This window comes from Neltuma alba, unplaced genomic scaffold (assembly GCF_004799145.2).
Source record: "Neltuma alba isolate B1F8T4 unplaced genomic scaffold, ASM479914v2 tig00011795_pilon, whole genome shotgun sequence".
Classification (NCBI taxonomy): domain Eukaryota; kingdom Viridiplantae; phylum Streptophyta; class Magnoliopsida; order Fabales; family Fabaceae; genus Neltuma; species Neltuma alba.
The window spans coordinates 20076-42653 of record NW_021636416.1 but is presented as its reverse complement, the minus strand read 5'-3'; the positions used below and the strand labels follow the sequence as shown (position 1 = coordinate 42653).

Sequence of the window (22578 nt, the reverse complement as noted above, 5' to 3'; positions counted from 1 at the left end):
GTTCAATTTTTTTAATATAATACAATTAAATGTATTTATGCGAATAAATATGTTAATGTTACGCTCAAATCTATCATCCCATTTAAGCGTGGCAGGTGGTGTTGTTGTTGAGACAACTACTTGTTAACAGATCTCTTAATTAATATTATAGAGAGTATTTGTCACAAGGTTAATTAATATTATAGAGAGTAAACTTGTTTTTTTTTAAATTAAAATTTACTTGTTAAGTTATTAATCTACATTACATGTATGCATATAATTTTATAATAGAGTTCAATGCATCACAATTCAAAACTACACCAATAAATTATTGGTTGATATGGTAACTGTCTCACCCCATCAAGAAGAAAATACAAGTTTGAATCTTATGAAACGCACTTATTGGAAAACTTTAACTGTAACACTCCTTGTTCGATAAAAATTATTCTCAAATTCAAAGTGATGAGACTTTAAGTTTATAGTTAAAAAAAAAGTTCAAAGTTACAGAAATTTACATTTGAAAATCCCGTCTCTTCAATGAAGAAAAACGCAAAATCGCAGGAAGAATGAAGGGGAAAGTTGCAGCTGAAAATGAGTAGAGAAGAAGAAATAAACCTAATATTTTTTTTGATAACATTATGTTACTCCTCCCTTTTTTTTTGGATGAAAATTAATCCTCCTTTTTAGTGTCGGCAAAATCCCCTAGACCTAATATTTTAATATAAAAAAACTTTTTAACATCATAAAATAAAAAAATTCCTCAAATCCTCTAAACCTAATATTTTAATATTAAAAAAATAAAATTCTCCTTACTTTTAAACATCGTAATTCCTATTTACATAAATTTATCAATAATAATAATAATAGAATTTTATGATAACAATCGATTTCAAGTCCAATCAATTGCCGTCATTGATCATTAGTAATTTGTTTTAAAAATTTGCACAAAATAAGATAATATTCAATGCATATTAAAAGGATAATTTATCAATTAAATCCCATAAAGTGTAAAATGGCTTATAAAATAAAATGAAGCTAATTAATCTCAATTAGCCCCAATTCATTAATTAAAAAACCAAGCAAAAAGGAAATGAAAACATATAAAAATATGATTTACTAAATATTATTAAAATATTTATAAAAAATTTGTATCATTTAAAAGTCAGAAGAGTACATTTAAACACTGTCCAAGTTTGCATGAAAGATAAGGATCATGGTCTACTCAGTTTATATTAATATGGTCATGTGCTGCCATCAAAAATTGGCAAGATTTTGGTACAGGCAAAGGAGCTCGAAACAACCATCTTAATTCTCAGAAATTTTCTGAATTCGTAAATTTATTAAGATGAGAAAGTGACACTAACAGGTTCTTAATATGCAAAGTATATGTAACTATAAACTTAATTGTACGGTAATATTTACAAAACCTCATGCTATGTATATATATACAAACTTTCCCAGAAGTGGGGTCAACTTTCTTGCGAAACTTTGAAATTCCTCGTCCAGGTTCAAGTTCTTGGAGATATGTGAACTTGTAATGGATTCTTCATCATCACAGTGAACACCTGTTTCTCAGATAAGTCAACATCACCATTTGAAACCTTCCACTCAAAATTCCAAACCAGATTGGCCACAAAGTACTCCAAATGAAACATTGCCAAATTATAGCCCGGACAGATTCTTCTCCCTGCTCCAAAGGGTATCATCTTTATCTCTTTGCTTCCCGTAATATCAAACACTTCATCTCCATCCTTCTCCATGCTCAAGAATCTCTCTGGCTTAAATTCCATTGGATTCTCCCACACCGTTGGGTCCCATCCCATCTCTGCAACTAAGAAATTTATAGTTCCATTTTTGGGTATCAAGAAACCATTCAATACCACATCCTCTTTCACTGCATGTGGCAGAACAAAATGTGCGGGTGGGTGACGCCTTAGTCCCTCCAAAATCACAGCTTTAAGATAAGGTAATTTGTTCAGATCCTCCTCTTTTACTTCCTTCTCCTTTCTATCTCCCATCACACCTCTAATTTCCTCCACAAGCCTCTCTTGTATATGTGGGTATTTCACTAAATTTGCCATAATCCATTGCAGCGCCGTAGCTGTTGTATCTGTACCTGCATTTATGAACTCTGAACTTACAGAAACAATTTCAGATTCTTCCAGGTTACGCTTCTCCTCTGGCCACTCCAAATCCAGCAAAGTATCCACGTAAGGCACAATAATTCGATCTGAGTTATCACTGTCCTCTGCAGCTCTGGTTAATCTCTCTTCCTTGGCTTTCTTCCTCGCTCTGATCAGTGGAATCAGAACACTTTCCTGTTCTTTCCGAGTCTGGAACAATTCCTGCCACCGCTTGCGGAACAATATGCGAGTGATTCTTGGCCAGAAATTCAGCACCCTGAATCTGTTGAAGCTCAAAAGCACAAGTCGTTGAACATGCTCGATATCGTTAATTTGCTTCTCGTTTAACTTTTCACCGAAGCACATGAACACCAGCAAACAGAACATAGCGTATTGAAGATGGTCAATCACCTTAATAGAATTGGTCGATTCAGAATCAGATTTGAGTCGATTAATAAGCACTTCCAAAACCCATTTACGCGAACCTGAAAAGGATTTAATCCGGTTCGGGTGAAGCATCTCGGAGGTGAGGTTGCGGCGGAGGACGCGCCATGTGGGGCCGTAGAAGGCGGAGCTAATGTCATGTTGCTCGCAGTTAAAAACCTTACTGGTGGGAAGAGCCTTGGGACGGTCAGAGAAAACAGCACCGTTTTGAACGAGGGCTTGGTGGGCGATAGATCGATCAGCTACAAATATAAGCGGACGAGACCTAACAGGAAGAGCGAAGATGGGACCGTATTTGGCACGAAGATTTCGGAGTAACGCTTCGACTTCTAAGAACGATCTGCGCAGAAAAAGAATATTGCTAATGATGGGAATACGAGGAGGACCAGGTGGTAGAGGGGTGGGGCGAGAGGGAGAAAGAAGATTGAAGAAGGCTCGGATGGCAAAGCAGAAACAGACAGAGACGAGGACGATGAACCAGACCTCCATGATTATGGTCAAGAATCAAAGAGGAAGAAGATAAAGTAGTAATGAGTAAAAATGAATAGGTATGCTAAAAAGCATTGGAAATTTAAAGGGATGATCGGGCTAAAGAATTACAGAGAGAAGATAATTGATCCGGAGGGATTGGATTGGACACGGCACATGATAGTTTGACTTTGGCCCTTTCCTGTTTCGTGGTGTCCAAGATGCCGATTATTATGTGACTGATGTTTTGTTTTGTAGTTCACTGATTTTCTCTCACGTGACTCAATAAAGATTGGAACTTTACGAAAAGTCAAAAACTTTTTGGTGAGGCACTCGGAGAAAAAGGAAAATTATTTATACTCTTTGGACATTTCCGAAGGTGGAGCTTAATGTTTGGGAATTCTTAAAAATACTTCTAAGAAGCATTTTTAAGAAGTATTTTTTTATAAAACGAAATAAATTTTTTTATATATTTATTTTATAAATCGTAAAAGTATTTTTAAAACTATAGTTTGGTTTATATCTAAACACTCTTTAAATAAAGGATGCTACCTGTAAAAAATGAAGTCTGAATAAAGGATGCCAAAAGCCCAAGACTGAAATATTTGTACATGAACCAAGTTCCTAGTTGGGGGAACAAATATTCAGCTGGAATGAAAGTAGAATGAACTCTTTTGGAAAATGGATTTGGTACATCCTTTTTTAGAGCAATGCGTCACTTGCAATATCTTTTTCAAATTTATCTGTAAATAGATGTGGAAGGTAGAAAATGATGTGTATATATAATGTGTTAATTAATAATAAATTAACAGTTAAACATGACTGAATTAACTTGCTAAAAATGAGTGATGGTGAGATATTTTAAGTGGAATTATTGTTATATCTTTAAAATGCCCATGTAAAATAGTATCTGTTACTATTAGCCAAAGAAAGGAAACAATTTGGTCTCTATAAGAAGTAAGACTTTAGAATTTACAAGTTACTTTCTAAAATTTCAGAATTCTTCCTTTGTAATTTTTATCTCAAAAATAAAATGTAAAATTTTTCCTTTTTCCCATTCTGTTCTGTGATGATTTATACGTTCCATTTTAGAATTAATAAATCAAAATCTAAAATTTACGATTAAACATCTATTTCTTTCTTAGATAGCAGGAAACTAAAAGAACATTTTTAACATTTTTGTCATTTCTTATATTTCAGATATGATAGCCATGTTAATTGGATGTAATTTATCAAATTTGTAATCTATACATTTCATACGTGTGTGTGTGTGTGTGTGTGTGGTACCCAAACTCTTATCTCAGAGTAATGAAAGTCACATACTATGTACTGCTAAAAATTGGTGTGAGGTTTTGACCAAGGCTAGCAATATAATCTTAATCGTTTCTTGCGATAAAAACATCATTGCTCTGTTTGCTCTGTCTATAATGGAATGCAACATAATATGAGATAACATCAAACTGTGCCCATTCATTCATTAAAAAGAACCTAATAACTGTGCATATGTCGCATTCATAGATGAATGTATCTCATCCCTTGATCTACAGGAAGAAATTGCTACCAAATTTGATATTCACACAAACTCCACAAGCTACTTGCTTTATGAAGTTCACGTAAAAGCCACAAACTTGGGAACAATATCCATATAAGTCACCTACATGGACCATTAATTCAGTGTCAGTATAAAGGATGAATCTGATGTGTTCCTCTTACATGTCTAGATCTAAAACCTCGGCCACAAACGAACTTGTAATGGATGTTTCATTACTGTTGTGAATTCTTCTTTCTCTGACAAATCAACATCGTCACAAGCTTTCCATTCAAAATTCGATACAAGATTGGCCACATAGTATTCCAAATGAAGCAGTGCCAATAGGTAACCTGGACACATTCTTCTTCCTACACCAAAAGGCATCATCTTTATCTCTTTGCTTCCTGTGATATCAAATGTTTCCCCCTCATTTTTCTCAGTGCTCAGGAATCTCTCAGGCCTGAACTCCATTGGATTCTCCCACACCTTTGGGTCCCACCCCATCTCTGCCACCATAAAATTTAAAGATCCGTTCTTGGGCACCAAGTAATTATTGAAGACCAGGTCCTTTGACACTGCATGTGGCAACACAAAATGTGAAGGTGGGTGGCGTCTTAGTCCCTCCAAGATCACTGCTTTAAGATACGGCATTTTGCTCAGATCTTCTTCTTTCACTTCCTCGTGCTCTCTCTCACCCAATACATCTCTTATTTCATCCACAAGCTTTTGTTGAATATGAGGGTACTTCACTAAACATGCCAAAGTCCATTGTAGTGCGGTAGATGTTGCATCTGTTCCTGCATTTAGAAACTCTGAACATATGGAAACCATTTCACCTTCACTTAGCTTTCTTTTCTCCCCATGCCATTCCAAATCCAACAAAGTATCCACATATGACACTATATTTTCATCTGTCTCATTATTATCATCATTGTCGTTATCATCATCGTCATCAGCTTGTTCTTGGTTTAATCTCTCTTCCTTCAGTTTCTTCCTTGCTCTTATCAGTGGAATCAAAACATCTTTTTGCTCCTGCTTAATCTGCAAGAACTTCTTCCACTTGTTGCGGAGCAACACTCGAGTAATTGCTGGCCAGAAATTTAACATTTTGAATCTCTTAAGACTCAAAAGTATATTCCTTTGAACGCGTTCTATGTCTTTGATTTGCTTGTCGTCTAATTTGTCACCGAAGCATAAGAACACGAGCAAGCAGAACATAGCATATTGGATATGGTCTTTCACTCTAACGGGATTGCTGGATTTTGAGTCATCTTTTAGTCGAGTCACTAGCAAATCTAAAACCCATTTACGGATGCTCGAGAACGATCTGATTCTAGCCGGGTGAAGCATCTCGGAGGCGAGGTTGCGACGGAGGAGGCGCCATATGGGGCCGTAGGAGGCAGAGATAATGTTGTGTTGGTCGCTGTTGAGGATCTGCTCGGTGGCGAGGGCCTTGGGACGATCGGAGAAGACGAGGCCGTTTTGAATGAGGGCTTGGTGGGCCATAGACCGATCGGCGATGAATATAGCAGGACGAGAGCCGATCGGGAGAGTGACGATGGGTCCATATTTGGCATGAAGCTTTCGAAGAATGGGTTCGAGTTCGCTGAGTGATCTGCTCAGCCATATGAGATTGCCGATGATGGGGACCCGGAAAGGACCAGGAGGGAGAAGAGAGGAAGAAGATGAAGAAGGAGGAGGAGGAGAGACAAGATTCAAGAGACCTCTAATGGAAAAACAGAGACAGATTGTGGCAAAGACGATCAACCACAACCCCATGATTATGGTTGGGAGAGCATGAACCAGTAAAAAGCTTTGGCTTTAGCCCTTAATCGGAGAAATCTTGGACCAAGCTTTGTACCACGTTTGTGCAAAGATAAATATAGCAAAGTCTCATATGTGGTCGTGGCTTACAGTGCCAACACACTTCAACGAAGACAATTTCTTGTGCTGCTTAGTTAACAAAATGCAAAAATGGACCCATAATTACATTAAAGTGATAATGAAAATTTTATATCACATAGGAGAGGAAGGTGATGTTGAACTAGTATATATATGTATAATCTCTCATACACATATTATATATGTGGGATTGTATATCCTCTGTTTTTTCCTACACAGATAATAAGCCATAGCTGAAATAAGGCTTCAAACGACACCGCTAAAAGTAAGCACAGACAGATTTGCTACTACTTCCGGTTTTAATTATAAGACTAATTACAAGTTCTTATAATTTGGACCGGAGGTAGTGTTCAATATGGAAACTGAATCTGAAGAAACCAAAAAGCCACTATCTTGGGCCTAGTCTTATAGTACATGTGCCACAAAATGATGTCTCTATGTGAATAAAAGCACGGAGATCATGTTCCCAGACTTCATCACCTCCATAACACACACAGCCATATAATCACCTCTATAACACAGAAAGCCATAACTTGATTGATCTCAAGCCCTAGGAGATACAGAGACTTGTAATGGATTTTCCATCACTACAGTGAATTCTTCTTTCTCTGTCAGATCAACTTCGGCTCCATTTGAAGTTCTCCATTCAAAAGTCCAGATCAAATTGGCCACAAAATATTCCAAAAGCAGCATAGCTAGATTATAGCCAGGACACATTCTTCTTCCTACCCCAAATGGCATCATCTTTATCTCTTTCTTCCCCGTGATATCGAATGCTTCTCCATTTTTCTCACTGTTCAAGAATCTCTCCGGCTTGAACTCCATAGGACTCTCCCACACATTAGGGTCCCAACCCATCTCTGCCACCATGAAGTTGACAGTCCCATTTTTAGGCACCAAATAATTGTTGAACACTACATCTTCTGATACTGCATGAGGCAACACAAAATGTGCAGGAGGGTGACGCCTTAAGCCTTCCAAGACCACAGCTTTCAGATATGGCAATTTACTCAAGTCTTCCTCTTTCACTTCCTTTTCCTCTCTATCTCTCATCACCTCTCTGATTTCTTCCACAACCCTCTGTTGAACATGTGAGTATTTCACCAGATTCGCCATAATCCATTGCAGTGCTGTGGATGTTGTATCCGTTCCTGCATTTATAAACTCAGAACACAAAGACACTATCTCACCTTCATCAAGCTTGCGCTTCTCCTCAGGCCACTGTAAATCCAACAAGGTATCCACATATGGCACTATAACTTCAGCATCTGGTTTATTAATGTTTTCCTCCTTGGCTTTCTTTCTCGCTCTGATCAGTGGAACCAGAACATCTTCCTGTTCCTTCCGAATTTGCAGCAATTCTTCCCAACGCTTATGCAACAATATCTTGGTGAGTCTCGGCCAGAAGTTAAGCACGGAGAATCTGTCAAAATTCAGAAGATAACGCCTCTGAACATACTCTATATCGTTAATCTGCTTATCATCTAGCTTCTCACCGAAACACATGAAGACTAGTAAGCAGAACATAGCATATTGAAGATGATCAATGACCTTGATGGACTTTCCTGATTCTGAATCAGACCTGAGGCGGTTGAGAAGCGCGTGCAAGACCCACTTCCTGGTGCCCGAGAAGGATTGGATCCGAGAGGCGTGGAGCATCTCGGAGGCAAGATTCCGGCGGAGGAGGCGCCATGTGGGGCCGTAGAAGGCAGAGGTAACGCTGCGTTGATTACTGTTGGTGACCTTACTGGTGGCGAGAGACTTGGGGCGGTCGGAGAAGACGGCGCCGTTTTGGATCAAGGCTTTGTGGGCGAGGGATCTATCAGAGATAAACACAGAAGGACGAGAGCCTATAGGGAGAGTGACGATGGGACCATGCTTGGCGTGAAGGCTTCGGAGAATGGGTTGGAGTTCGGTGAATGATCGGCGAAGCCAGACAACAGAGCCGATGATGGGAACACGAAGGGGACCAGGTGGGAGAGGAGGATGGCGGGAAGTCTTGGAATGTAAGGAAAAGAGAAGTGTGATCAAGAGGCAGAGAGAAACAGAGAGGAGGACGATGAAGATGAACCAGACCTCCATGATTGATTACCGGGAAGCTCCACCAAGAGTTGATATCTTTGAAGACATTTGTCTGGTGGTTAGACCTTTTATATCAGTCCGTTGACGTTGAGTGCATAATTTCTCTGCGTCCTGGTCATTTTGGCCAGCGTTTCTCATTCTATTAGTCATTTTTTATTACTGGAATTTTGCACAAGCACTTTGATTTTACGTAAAATTTTAATTTAGTCTCATCACTTTTTCAATCTTTTAAACTTAAAACCGTTAATTAAAAAATAATGATACTAAAATTTTAAATATTAATAAAATATTAATTTTAATTTTAAAAAAATGCGTTCAAATTGTCATTTAGCACTGATAATTTTAGCATCAAATGACTAAAAACATACTTTTTAAAATTAAAAAATAAAAATAAAATATTATATATAATTAAAAAATCAAATGTATACTTGAATTCACTTATTATTTTTTATGAGTTAGATAATTAATTAATGAAGAATTTGATGTAAATATTTTCCTTTTAAACTATATGAGTCAATTCTTTGAAATACTCTCATAATCATTTATATTGAAAATAATTTTATTGGAAAAATTCATTTTATACTCATAATTAATAGTAGACCAATATTTTTTAAAAAAATTATCAAATTTTAGATTTATAATCAAAATAAATAATCTTATTAGCACTTATATTTAAAATTAAAGGAAGTATAATATTTTAAAAAAAAAGAAATTACATTTATTAAATTGTTGTATAGTGGGAGAGTGGAAGTATTAAAATTAGTGAGAGAAAGCGTCAGAAGTTTGAGTTTTCTTCCAAGTCGGGGCAGTGGGATGGGAAATGAATATGAGTATGACTCTTGTTTTGTCTCTTTCCTTGGGAAAGGGGCAACCGTGGCTGCGCAATGGCATGGTCGTAAACGTAATTATCAATTGTTTCATCATTCCATTAAAATTATAATAACAAGTAAATTCATTAATTTTTTAATAAATCATATACCTATTTAATTTTTATTAAAATAAATATAACAGTTAGTTATAATTGTTTTTGTGCATTACATGTAACAAATAATGAGCATGTAAACAGGATTTTAATACATTAATGTGGCGTGTATAAGATTTCATGAAAAATACAAATGGATATGGAATATAAATATAAAATTTGAAGAAATTAATTAACTACTCGTATAATTTAAATATATCTGCTTCATTCCACGTGGATGAGTCGGGTCAAAGACTCAAAGTTCAGTTTTATCTAGAACTCTATCAGGGCCCCATTCAGCTTCATCAATTGATAAAGAATGAATAAAATGACATTAAGAAATAGGGAGAATTATTATAATATAGCAGCCTATAATAATAAATTTTAAAATAATAAATCATAACTACTCGCTTGTCATTAGAGTTTATTGATAATTTTTTCCACACCTCGTTACAATTCTCCTTAACATGTATTTTGGTCAATAATCACAAGGGAAAAGGTAAAATCAGACCAATAATGTTTCTAGAACATTTGAAAGCAAGAAAAATCACGCAAATAATTTTTTTTGGAAATTAGTAGTGTAAAATATAATAAGAGTACTGGCAAAAAGAGAAAAAAAAAAAAGATACTACCTCTAATTTTAATTATAAAACCCCATTTATAACTTACAAATAAGGTTTTATAATTAAGATTGGAGGTAATATAATAAGAGTAACACTAACATGGAGGCCTGACCCGGTGGAAGCTTCAACTGAAATAAAATAAATATCCCTGAAATACCACCATTTCCTTGCATTTCTCCCTCCTGACTCCTCCAAGTCAACTTTCTTGTTATCCACAAATTAAATTAAATTATGAGTAAAACCAAAAAAAAAAAAAAAGAAATCTGGATGGATTTTTTTAACTCTTTATTGTATATTCTATTAATGACTTGTACGAATGAAAAACGTTTAAATTCATGAGGAGGAAAATCAAAATGATTCTGCCTTGTTGCAGTCAGTGGAAGTTAGAGCTTTAATTTGTAAAAAGCATTATCTGTATTCTGTGTATGTGTTCTTTTACAATACAACAGTCTTGTCCATGCCTCCAAGGTTCAATCTCTTAATTATATGTTCGATCTTATTGCTATGTCTCACAATTTGATCTCACTCAATGGAGGCCTCTATATTGTGCGACTTCTATTTATGGTGCCCTCCCTCCCTCAGAGTTTGGATACAACATAATGGAAGACCGTTGGTTGTCTCGCTACTTTACTTGGCGAACTGTTTTAGGGATGGCTCCAAGCATCTTTTGTTGATAATGCTATTTTAGTTTATGATTTACAAAATAAATATGTCAGAAGGGTTTTAACATGGTATTCCCTCCATCCCTTATTATAAGATCTTTTTAACTGAATTATCCAGTTTAAGAAAACAGTTAAAATTAATTAAAAACAATTAATATGTAATAAATGTATTTTTTTAAATATATCCCTATATATAAATGGGTAAATGTGAGAGAGTAATAATCAAATAAATGAAGAAAGAAAATGTGTGAAATACATTAAATTAGAGGTACAATAGTTAATGATGTATTAAATGCTCAGAAAAATTCAAAAAAGATCTTATAAAAAAATAAACCTATTTAAAAAAATTAGACCTTATATAAAAAACAGAAGGAGTAGTAGTTAAGTGCTGTTGAGCCCAAAATAAACACGACCAGGCTATGGCTGGCATGATAATGGGCCTTGCGTTGGATCTGACAATAGATTGTTTGCCGTGTGTTATCGTTCCGGGCTTTCTATCAAGTGACTTCGTATCACTTTGTTAGAAGATCTTTTAGACTATTAAGTGTTGATGGATTTGGTCAGAAATCCACTCATGACTTGTAAGTTTATAGATTAGAGGTATGTACTAGTCTTATTCAGCCTCTGAAATCTATCTTATCTAAACTTTTCTTTTTGTAAAAAAATAGAGGATCCTTTCCTTTGTAGTTATCTACCGAAAAAATTGTCTAGTTATAAAAGAAAAAAGAAAAACATTTAAATTATTTTTTCCGTGAAAAATATCCAAAGATATATATTTTTCTTTGTATTTTTTTTGGAAGGGGACTCCCTGTTCCTACTTATCATGGCCTTTTAAAAATATTTTATGGTCCTATATTTACAAATCACTTTAAAAAACTACGAAACAATTAATATGTGTGTCAACAATATTCTTGATATTAATAACTATATTTATGGTGCAGAGAGGGATTAAGAGAGAGCTGAATAAAATTAATAAAGAAAATGCAAGGGATCCAATTTCATTTTGGAAGGATTCATCTTACGTGTGTACATTGGCCATACGTCATATCACGCATACATTCATATTTTAATTCTTGCATTCTTAATTGTATACTCCCTCCAATTCAATTATTATTATAAAAAAGACTTTCAACATGTTTCATAATATAACATGTTTTACTCAAAACACTAATTTTTTTGGGAAAATGACAAATACATACTCCTGAATTACCAAAATTACAAAAAAGTCATCTGAATAAGTCAAATTACCAAGAGGGACCTTATCTCAAATTGCAATTAGCAAATCATACCTAAAAGACTAAAATACCCTTTAGTTATTCAGATTCAATAATGAAGGCATAAACTGGCAAGAGACCTCTTTTTTCCTTCTTCTCTTCGGACTTCCTCTCCCTCTCTTCTTCTTTCTCTTTCTTCCTTAGGTCGAAGCTGTTAGGATTATAGTTTTGATGATAACAAAGTTAGATTAATTGAGTTAAGTATGTTGATCGATCATCTGATCGATCAAACGTTTATCGCTAAGGTTACAGATAATTGTTCAGGTGTAAATCAGTTTTATAGTAGGTATTTTGATCGAAGAACTATTCGATAAATGGTTAATTGATAAAATGATCGATTATCGCTAACATGGAAATCACACAAGGTTACCGTTAATTATCGATCACCTGATCGATAACATCAGATAAACAATCGAGTTACTCATAAAGAGAACCAAATCTGAAGTGCATTTATCGATCACATGATCGATAAATCAGTTATCAATAACGAATTCGATAAAAGGTAACACTCTACTCGTTCTGTATATTAATTCTGTTATCCATCATATTTTCGATCATTTATTTATCAAACACATAATCGAACATTATGCTCTAACTTTCTGGATGCAGGAAGCCATCATAACTGCTGAATCGATAACATTATCGATCAGAAAGTTATCGATCACATGATCGATAATCAATGTTTTTATCTGCTCATATTTAGTTTTTCTGCAACCAAATTATCGATAACATTATCGATAATTTAACTTGTCTGCATAATATCTTTTCACATAACTTGATCGATAAAGAGTCTAAGGATTGCTATCTTCGCATTAACTTATGTTGAACCATTTTTTCGATCACCTAATCGATCATTGACTTTTCGATAATATGATCGATCATCCAATTTCCTGAAACTCATGTTTTCACAAAACGTGATCGATAATCAGTTTCTTTACCTTACAGGATTAAATTTCTTTTCTCACTTTATCGATCACTTGTTCGAATATTCATTGATCGATCACATGTTCGATCATTTCAGATAGTCTGTGTCTTTTGCTGAATATATTCATACTCATGGTTTATCGATAACCTTATCCATCATCCATTTATCGATAAGTTGTTCGATCATCAATGACTGAAGTTTTATTTCTGTAACATTTGAATTATCGATAATATGTTCGATCAACAAGTACTCAATCACTTGTTCGATCATGGAACAATTTCCATTTACTATGATAATTCTTAAAATCAATGATCCAACACTTGATCGATAATCATGTTGAACTAATTCAAAAGCTTTCCCTCAGTTTATCGATAACCTGATCGATCAACAAGTAATCGATCACCACTTCGATTAAGCATGTCCAGGATCTCTTTCTGATATTTTTACAGATAAATTATTTCATCTAGAATCATTGTATAATCGATTCATTTTTCTTCTTAGTTCATGACCAAAGCATACATCGCAAATCTTTTACTTGTTCAAAGTTTAAAATATACAGATCACTAAGAAAGACTGCAACGGCTCTTCAACGGGATTACGTAAACTACAACCTACAGTGTCAGAAGCTCAGACTCATTAATGGCGGAACCGTTGAAACCGGCGAAACACGCAAACGGAGTCACAACGGCTAGAAGTTCTTCCATCTAACGGCTACTTAACGATCTCAACTATAAAAGGCGCGAAGAAGCATTAATGAAGGGATTGAATAGCGGAACTACCACCTGTGATTATTAAGCCTAGCATTCAATACTCTGTTTTCCTCAATACTACTGAGCGTCAGTGTTCATCATTAAATTCACTCTGTAAGAGAGTCGATAACTACTCTTCATTAATTACTATTGAGTGATACTCAAGAGTGTGGACTCTTGAGAGGGCCTGTATCCTTACAGGAGTAAGGGGGAGTGATTGAGCGATTCAATTACTGTACCGAGGCACCAAGAGCCCTGTCGATCTTGGAAGATAGTGAAATACTCAGAAGTGTTCTGAGGACTGGACGTAGGTCAAGTGGTTAAGACCGAACCAGTATAAATCTTGTGTCTTCCCTCTGCGGTGAAATCTCTCCTGACTCTGACTCTCTGTTTTCAATACTGTCTCGTTTTAATTTTAAAATTTTTGTAACTCACCCAATTCACCCCCCTCTTGGGTGAGATTGATTCTAACAGAAGCGGCGTTTTCTTTGGGTCTCCTCCATGGCGAATCGTGTAGTGAGGGGCGAAGAGGGCTTTTGCAGCTCCTTGCGTAGGATATCGGCGGGTGAAGATAGGAAGGTGGCCAGTGACAGTGGAATGGAAGATTTGGGACAGTTTTCTACAATTCTGAAATAGGGAGTGATTGCGACCTTTTTGTTGAACAACGGCGGTCAACCTTATGGATCATTTTCTCTGTTAGCAAAGAAGAAGAAGGCTGAGTTCTCTAAGCTGTTGATGGAAGCTACAGGGTTCGTTGGTTTGAATATTTTACAGATTTTGAAGATGGTGTGGTTGAATACTGTCTTCTTTTTGTTTACTTGTATTTGGGAATCGATAATCTCCTCATTTGATTTAGAGTTGCCGGTTGCTGTCAAAACACCTCTGGTTTTTTGTTATTTGACTTAATATTGTTGTAATTTTACTTAGTAGTGTTGTAACTACAGATTGGTTAGTTTGATCACAGCAACATAGCATGACAATCTGAAAATGTTGGTGTTTTGTTTATGGGCAGAGCAATGTTAACATTTAGTATTTATAGTTGTAAATGGTATCAATGTAAATCCATGTAATGTTCTGAAATTTATGACAGACCTCCTCACATATTTATTATTTCACTTACCACAGTTGTTATTTGGCTTTCTACTTTTATCAATTAATTTTCACAACTTGTCATTCGCCTTACTCAACTTGTCATAAATTACAAATCAGAACTTGTCATCTGCTAAAGAAATATGAAAATTCTGTCATTTGAAAAGAGAAAATTAAATTTTTATAAATTTCTTATTAGAAGTTGTCATTCGCCTTACTAAACTTGTCATTCATCTTACTCAACTTGTCATTCGCCAAAGAAATCTAGAAATAAATGTGTTGAAGGGAATGTAACGATCACCATTATTGTGATGATAGAAATGCAGTAACAGAAACATAGAATTTGTTAAATTACATCCACGTTGGTGGATATTTTGAAGCAAGTGATGAAGGGGAAGTTGAATATATTAGAGGGAATATAATGATCACCATTGTTGTAATTTCGCTTGCTAGTGTTGTTAATGCAGAATTTTAACTATTATGACAACAATGCAGTGATAGAAACACATGACAATCTGATAATTATGGTCTTTTTATATTGTGTAGAGCAATGTTAACATTTTTTGTTAATCAGTTCTATATTGTAACATTGTAGAGCTATTTAATGTTATCCACTTAATTAGAAACGTGGTGACAGAAATGCAATGACAGAAACACAAAAATTCTATCATTTGCCTTACTAAACTTGTCATCTATTAAAGAAATCTAAAAATTCTATCATTTGAACAAAAAAAATTAAATTCGTATGAAATGCTTATCAGAAGTTGTCATTTGCCTTGCTAAAATTGTTATTTGCCTAACTAAACTTGTCATAAATTGCTTATCAGAACTTGTCATCTGCTAAATAAATCTAGAAATTGTCACTTGAAAACAGAAAATTAAATTCATATGAAATGCTTATCAGAAGTTGTCATTCGTCTTACTAAACTTGTCATTTATTAAGGAATTGTGCAAATTGTCATTTTAATGTAGAATCTTAAATTCCTATGAGTTGCTTATCAGAAGTTGTCATACATCTTACTAAACATCCTTGGTGAATGACAAGTTGAGTAAGATGAATAACAACTTCTGATGAGCAAGTCATAAAAATTTAATTTTCTCTTTTCAAATGACAGAATTTTCATATTTCTTTAGCAAATGACAAGTTTTGATATGTAATTTATGATAAGTTGAGTAAGGCGAATGACAAATTGTGAAAATCAATTAACAAGAGTGGAAACTCAAATAACAACTATGGTAAGTGAAATCATAAGTCAGTGAGGAGGTTTGTCATGAATTTCAGAACATTAAATGGATCTACATTGATACCATTTACAATTATAAATACTAAATGTTAATATTGCTCTGCCTATAAACAAAATACAACATTTTCAGATTGTCATGCCATGTTGCTATGATCAAACTAACCAATGTATAGTTACAACACTACTAAGTAAAATTACAACAATAGTAAGTCAAATAACAAAAAACCAGAGGTGTTTTGACAGTAACTAACAACTCTAAATCAAATGAGGAGATTATCGATTCCCACATACAAGAAACAAAAAGAAGACAATATTCTTGACAATTGAACAACACTATATCAAAAACATATCTGGAAATGAAAGTTGAAAGTCATCAACTAGCATTAATGATGGGTCACCATCTTTTTTGTAATAAAGATTGGTGGGAATAGCCACAACCTTAATCATATTGATAAATGCATAGGCGGGAGATGAATATCTTTTAGAAGGAGAGGAATAGAAGGAAGAAGAGAGGGAGGGAGATGAAGAGGGAGAGAAGGACAAGACGGAGGAAAAGAGAAGAAGGAAAGAGAAAGAGATGGGGTGATGGAAGAAAGAAAATAAAGGCATTTCTGTCTTTTCAGCCTGATTTCATAATTATAATTTGAGACCGGGTCCTTCTTAGCAATTTGACTTATTCAGGTGATCTTTTTGTAATTTTAGTAATTCAGAGATCTTTATTTGTCATTTTCCCTAATTTTTTTCCGTTTAGCCTCCCTTACTAATTATAAATAGGCAAAATTTTATAAAAAGAACCCTTAAATTATCATATACCAATTCAAGCTAAAAGTGACAGAAAAGGAAGTGTTACTTGATATGGCATTTTACAAATACAATTAAATGACTAAAATGCCCTTATATCAAAAAGTTTATTAACAAATTTTGAACTTACAATGACAAATATTAAATAACAAATGACAAAAAATGTATTTGCAATGACAATTATTTTATTAAATTTCTGCAAATCATCAACCATATTCTTAAAAACTTGTAATACCCGATTCGTTCAAAAATGGGTTGGGTATGATATTATGATATTTGAATATATTCAACTAATAAGATTTGAATAATATTTTGATTAAGATTTGGGTATATTGAATGAAATAAGGAGTATCATGATTAAATGAGATTTTAATTGGAGGTTCAAATAAAGAAATTAATAATTAATTTTGAATTTAGATAATATCTTAATTGAGATTTGAATATATTGAATTAAATGAAAAGCATCATAATTAAATAATATGTCAATTGGGGGCTTAAATAATAAATAAATAAATAAATTTAAATTTTCATATTTTTTCCTAAATTCCACATTTCTAATTCAAATCCAATTTGAATGAATAAAAAAACATATTCCTATAACAAGTAAATCTTGAGATATCTTAAATAATACAATTTATTAGAATTTAAAATCTAATCAAATTTTTTAGCCCATGTATCATACAGAGGAGAAATTTCTAATTCCAATTATATTCTGTTTAATACAATTAAGATTAGGAGAAATTATAAAAAAAGACATTGGAATTGCAAAAACACAGATAGGGACCATTGACAACTTTACTTTGGGTTTTGACAACTTCAGGGCATATTATTCTTGTCAAAACCCAAAGTGAAGTTGTCAAGGGTCCCTATCTACATTTTTACAATTCTAAAGTCTTTTTTTACAATTTTCTCTTAAAATTATATATCGAAAAATTCCAATATGGAAATACTAAAAGAAAATCGTACAATGGTACAGTTCACAAACATGACTTCTTTATTCCATATCACAAAAGGATATTATATTTGAAGACTAATTAACTCTAGCAAGCCATAAATTGCTTTTAAATATAGAACAATTTGTACTCTTAAGTACATTTCGTTACTTTAATGATCTAAAAATCAAAATGCATGGTGTTCATACTTTATATGGTGATTTGCAGAAAACCTACCGGGTCCTAAAATCTTGGGGATAGAGAGACGAGCAATGGAGTTTTCATCATCATAGTGAATTCCTGTTTCTCAGACAAATCAACATCTCCGTCTGGGGATTTCCACTCGAAATTCCAAATCAGATTGGCCACAAAATATTCCATATGAAGTATGGCCAAGTTGTTTCCTGGGCACATCCTCCTTCCCGCTCCAAACGGCATCATCTTTATCTCCTTCGTCCCTGTGAAATCAAACGCCTCCACCTCATTCTTCTCGCTGTTCAGGAATCTCTCTGGCTTGAACTCCATTGGGTCCTCCCACACCTTCGGATCCCAACCCATTTGGGCCACCATGAAATTCACAGTTCCGTTCTTGGGCACCAGGTGATCATTCAGAACCACGTCCTTCGTCAGAGTGTGGGATCAGAACTCGACCGGGAGGGTGACGCCTCAAGCCCTCCAGGATCACGGCCTTCAGATACGGAAGCTTGCCTAAATAAGCTTCATTCACCATCCTTTCCTTTGAGTCTCCCATCACAGATTTGATTTCGTCGTAGAGGCGCTGTTGGAGCTGCGGGTACTTCACCAAGTTGGCCATGATCCATTCCAGTGATGTGGCTGTGGTGTCTGTTCCAGCAGTCAGAAACTCCGAAATCAAATTGACGATTTCGTCTTCTTCAAGCTTTCGCTTCTCCTCAGGCCACTCTAAATCCAGCAGAGTATCCACGTATACGACTTCGCCTTTATGAACCTCTTTGGCTTTGCTCAGTCTCTCTTCCTTGACTCTCTTTCTCGCTCTGATCAGAGGAACCATCACGTCGGCCTGGTTCTTCCGTAGTTGCATGAACTCATCCCATCGCCTTCGCAGCAGTATCTTGGACATTCTTGGCCAGAAATTCAGCATGACGAATCTGTTGTACCTCGAAAGAATAGTACGCTGAACATGTTCGATCTCGTCGATTTGCTTGTCGGATAGCTTCTCACCGAAACACATGAAAGCTAACAAGCTGAAGATCGCGTGATGAATATGGTCCCTGAGTTTGATGCGATCGGAGGAATCATGATGAGCCCTAAGGTTTTGAACGAGCATGTCGGCCACCCACCTCCGAGTGCTGCAGAAGGATTTGATCCGGGCCGGGTGGAGGATCTCGGAGGTGAGGTTAAGGCGGAGGGCACGCCAGGTTGGGCCGTAGCGGGAGGAGGTGATGTTGTGTTGGTGAGCGTTGATGATCTTGCCAGTGGCCAGGGCATCGGGACGGTCACTGAAGACTGCGCCGTTTTGAACAAGGGCTTGGTAGGCGAGGGATCCGTCGGCTATGAAAATAGCAGGAAAGAAGCCGACGGGGAAGGTAATGATGGGGCCGTACTTGGCATGAAGACGAAGAACAAGAGGCTCGAGTTTCTTCAAAGATACGGAAAGAAATAGCAGAGTTCCGAGAATTGGAAGAGGACCCGGAGGAAGACGATGAGATTTATTGAACAGTAGTGAGGGAAAGAGAAGAGTGAGAAATGGCTTCAAGAAAAGGCAGAGAAAGAGAGAGACGAGGACGATGACCCATGCCTCCATGATTGTTGTGGATGTTTCAGACCAGATCACGATGAAGCATGCTCTTCCTTCTTTATTTTGTACCTGACTCCATATGGATATCTTCACCGCTTCTAATTATTGAGGACAGAATTTTTTTCCTTGTGTTTATAAATAATTGGAAATGTAAATAAACTGGTCCTCCTTGGACGCAAAGACTTTTCTCCTCATGCTCATGGTATTTTGAAACCAAAAAAATAATTAATCATTTTAAATAAATTCTAATACTTTTTTTTCGGAAGTTGGCATTGTGTTAGTTTTTCAAGAATAGTTTGAATCATTACTAAATAAAATAATTTTTTTTAAATTTATGGAATTATAAAAATTAAACCTCTTTTCTTATGAATTATAGTAATTTTTTTGCACGAAATTAAAATTATGAAATAGATTTCAAAAATAAGAATTTTGAAAAAGGGTTCAATCAAATTATGATTCCACGTATCACCAAATATAAACAACAAATAATGTTAGTTATACTACCATGTCATAAGCTGCATTCATAATTTCATCGAAATTGACAACTAAAGCTACCCTAACATGCTGAGTCATAGGTTGGACCAAGGTAAGACGCATACCGAACATTATTAATTACACAATCACTAAATTTTCTAAACATGTAGCTGTACATTTTTAAAACTTTTGTATTACTACTTATACTTATAGTCTTAATTATAAAATTTTATTTATAAATTATAAATGAGATCTTATAATTATTACAGGAGTTAATGCTTTGTTTAAGCTCTCCACTACTTGTATGTGCTTTTATAGCTGGACTCGCCTGATTAACTTTCACAATTCTTCTAATAGCATCTTTCACTATCTGATTATTTATTCTCTAATTAGTTACCTCGCAGATGGCATCAGTATGAAATTAGGACTTGTGATTTAACTGGACTTCGAAAATATCGACCTACCTTTTGGATGAGAAGTGACAATAAAAGAGACTTCTTACCGGCAGCTATGGGGGACTGATCTCCCCGCCGTCGTAGGCGACGGGGCTGATGATCTGTGTGAAGGTCGCAATGGCGTTGAGCACTTGAGCCATAATTAACATGATCGTGCCAAAATAAAAAGATTATGAGTAAAATTACATTACTAAGAAGATCGAGATGCTGGGCACAACTGAAAAATAAGATCGAAGATAAAATTGCATTTAGCTCCTTCTTTTTTGTGAGTCTAGACAAATTGAATGGTGCTTTATAAATAATAATTAAAACTACCTCTAGTTCTTAATATAAGAGGTAGATAATCATTTGATGATATTAAGAAAATTAATTAAATTAATTGTTTTTCACAAATATGTGTTAGTCTCCTAAACTATTATTTTTAATCATGTGTATTGGATTATTAGAATTATCTTTTAGTGGAAACCTCTTGTAATCAATTATATGGATATTTTGAGAAAAGATAGGAGACAAAGTTGATTGAGGTCTTAGATTTAAAACTAAATTCAACCCATAATTAGCTCTTATATTAAGAATAGGAGATAATAATATCTATTTAGTTACATTATATATATATATATATATATATATATATAACGTGCGTGTATATAACATAAGACAGAGAAGTTACGAAAATCCTACAATTAAACTAAGGAATTTGGAGTTGGCCGAAAAACCCTAAGGATTTTGGAAATCTTGTAATATCCCTCTCTACTCTCTGGTAGCTGAAATCTAATACTGCCCCTCATTTTTAATATAAGAACTTGTTTAATTTTTATTTTAATTCTAAATATAAGATCTCAATCCACTTTGTCTTTCACATCTATATATTCATTTTTTTTCAAAATAATTTTTATAATAATAGTAGTTCTAACTAATACACTTAATTAGTAAGGATATTTTAGGAAAAACAATACTTATTTATGACAAATAACTAATTCAACTAATTTTTTTAATAAACTTAAATTAGTGAACTAGCTTTTATATTAAGGGTTTAGGTTGAATTCTGCTAGGAGTAATTACTAATTAGAGACAAGATGTTCAAAGATTGAATACAATGATAATCACTTGCAACTCGCGTTTCCTTGACACGAGGGAAAACGAGGATAACGAAGGCGGTGGAATTGTTTTTTTTTTTTAAAAAAAAAAGGCGGTGGAATTGTTTGAAGAACGACACGTCATGCTTTGCCTAATTATTCAGCCTATGCCGCCTCATGTTTAATAAATCTTAGTACTGCCCGGCTCTTAATATAACAACTAACAACTTCTCGAGGGACCAGTTTAATTTTAAATATAAAATATCAATTTTTCTTTTAAATTTATAATTTATTTTGTAAAATATTAATTTTTATTGCACTTGGTAAGGAAATTTCTATTTAAGGATGAACATGATTAAAAATGATACTTTAAAAGACATGATTAAAAATAGTACTTTAAAAAAATTAACTCGTATAGTTGTTACAAATAATTAACCTAACTAATATATTTAATCTATTTAAATTAATTAAGTATTTTTTACATATAGACAGTATTAATTTACTTGAATTATTCTTTCTTCTGCCATTCGATCGCTTTAATGAGACATGCACGATGCATCCTTAAGTGGCACGAAGGAAATCGAGGAGAGAGGAGAAAAAATATTAATAAGTTTAATTTAAAAAATTGAAAAAATGAGGTTAAAATATTTTAATTAATTTTTTTATTCTTTTATCTTATATTTTTTTATCAAAATTTTATAGCCCCACTTCTCTAATTTTTTAAAACGAGCTTATTAAAAAAAAATTTCTCCTTATTTCTATATTTCTCGTATCAAATGCACCGTAAATGCCAAATATTTGGACTTCTTCTAGGAAAAGTACATAGAGTCCAGTAATTATATATACATTTATAAGAAAAGTATTTAAGATCTGACATTCACACTTATGCTGTCAGCTCTGGGCATATCTCTGTTTCTTATTCTCATAGAATAATTCAAAGCCTTATAAGATGGCCTAGTTAATCCAATCACTAATGCCTCGTTTGGTATAACGGAAGAGTTTTTAAT

General features: G+C 34.4%; 5 protein-coding genes across 6 annotated transcripts; all 5 read right to left on the bottom strand.

Annotated features, from left to right (window-relative positions):
• Positions 1 to 1265: 1265 nt before the first annotated feature.
• LOC114718056 (cytochrome P450 89A2-like) lies at positions 1266 to 21050 on the bottom strand. Of its 2 annotated transcripts, XM_028903305.1 has the most exons (2): positions 21046 to 21050; positions 1266 to 2907 (listed from the first exon to the last, which is right to left on the bottom strand). In XM_028903305.1, the coding sequence occupies exon 2, from the start codon at positions 2619 to 2621 to the stop codon at positions 1488 to 1490; it is 1134 nt and encodes a 377-aa protein (XP_028759138.1). In that variant the 5' UTR covers positions 2622 to 2907; positions 21046 to 21050; the 3' UTR covers positions 1266 to 1487. The 2 variants fall into 2 exon arrangements, with proteins under 2 accessions (XP_028759138.1, XP_028759137.1); XM_028903304.1 differs by lacking the exon at positions 21046 to 21050 and having other exon boundaries at positions 1266 to 3102.
• On the bottom strand, positions 4591 to 6426 carry LOC114718055 (cytochrome P450 89A2-like). Its single transcript, XM_028903303.1, has one exon. The coding sequence runs from the start codon at positions 6322 to 6324 to the stop codon at positions 4738 to 4740; it is 1587 nt and encodes a 528-aa protein (XP_028759136.1). The 5' UTR covers positions 6325 to 6426; the 3' UTR covers positions 4591 to 4737.
• LOC114718059 (cytochrome P450 89A2-like) lies at positions 6585 to 19418 on the bottom strand. The gene is made up of 3 exons (XM_028903306.1): positions 19405 to 19418; positions 12226 to 12231; positions 6585 to 8554 (listed from the first exon to the last, which is right to left on the bottom strand). The coding sequence occupies exon 3, from the start codon at positions 8527 to 8529 to the stop codon at positions 6991 to 6993; it is 1539 nt and encodes a 512-aa protein (XP_028759139.1). The 5' UTR covers positions 8530 to 8554; positions 12226 to 12231; positions 19405 to 19418; the 3' UTR covers positions 6585 to 6990.
• LOC114718060 (cytochrome P450 89A9-like) lies at positions 18018 to 18422 on the bottom strand. The gene has a single exon (XM_028903307.1). The coding sequence runs from the start codon at positions 18357 to 18359 to the stop codon at positions 18033 to 18035; it is 327 nt and encodes a 108-aa protein (XP_028759140.1). The 5' UTR covers positions 18360 to 18422; the 3' UTR covers positions 18018 to 18032.
• LOC114718061 (cytochrome P450 89A2-like) lies at positions 18429 to 19572 on the bottom strand. The gene is made up of 2 exons (XM_028903309.1): positions 18517 to 19572; positions 18429 to 18434 (listed from the first exon to the last, which is right to left on the bottom strand). Exons 1-2 carry the CDS (start codon positions 19570 to 19572, stop codon positions 18429 to 18431), a joined length of 1062 nt encoding a protein of 353 aa, XP_028759142.1.
• Positions 21051 to 22578: the final 1528 nt, after the last annotated feature.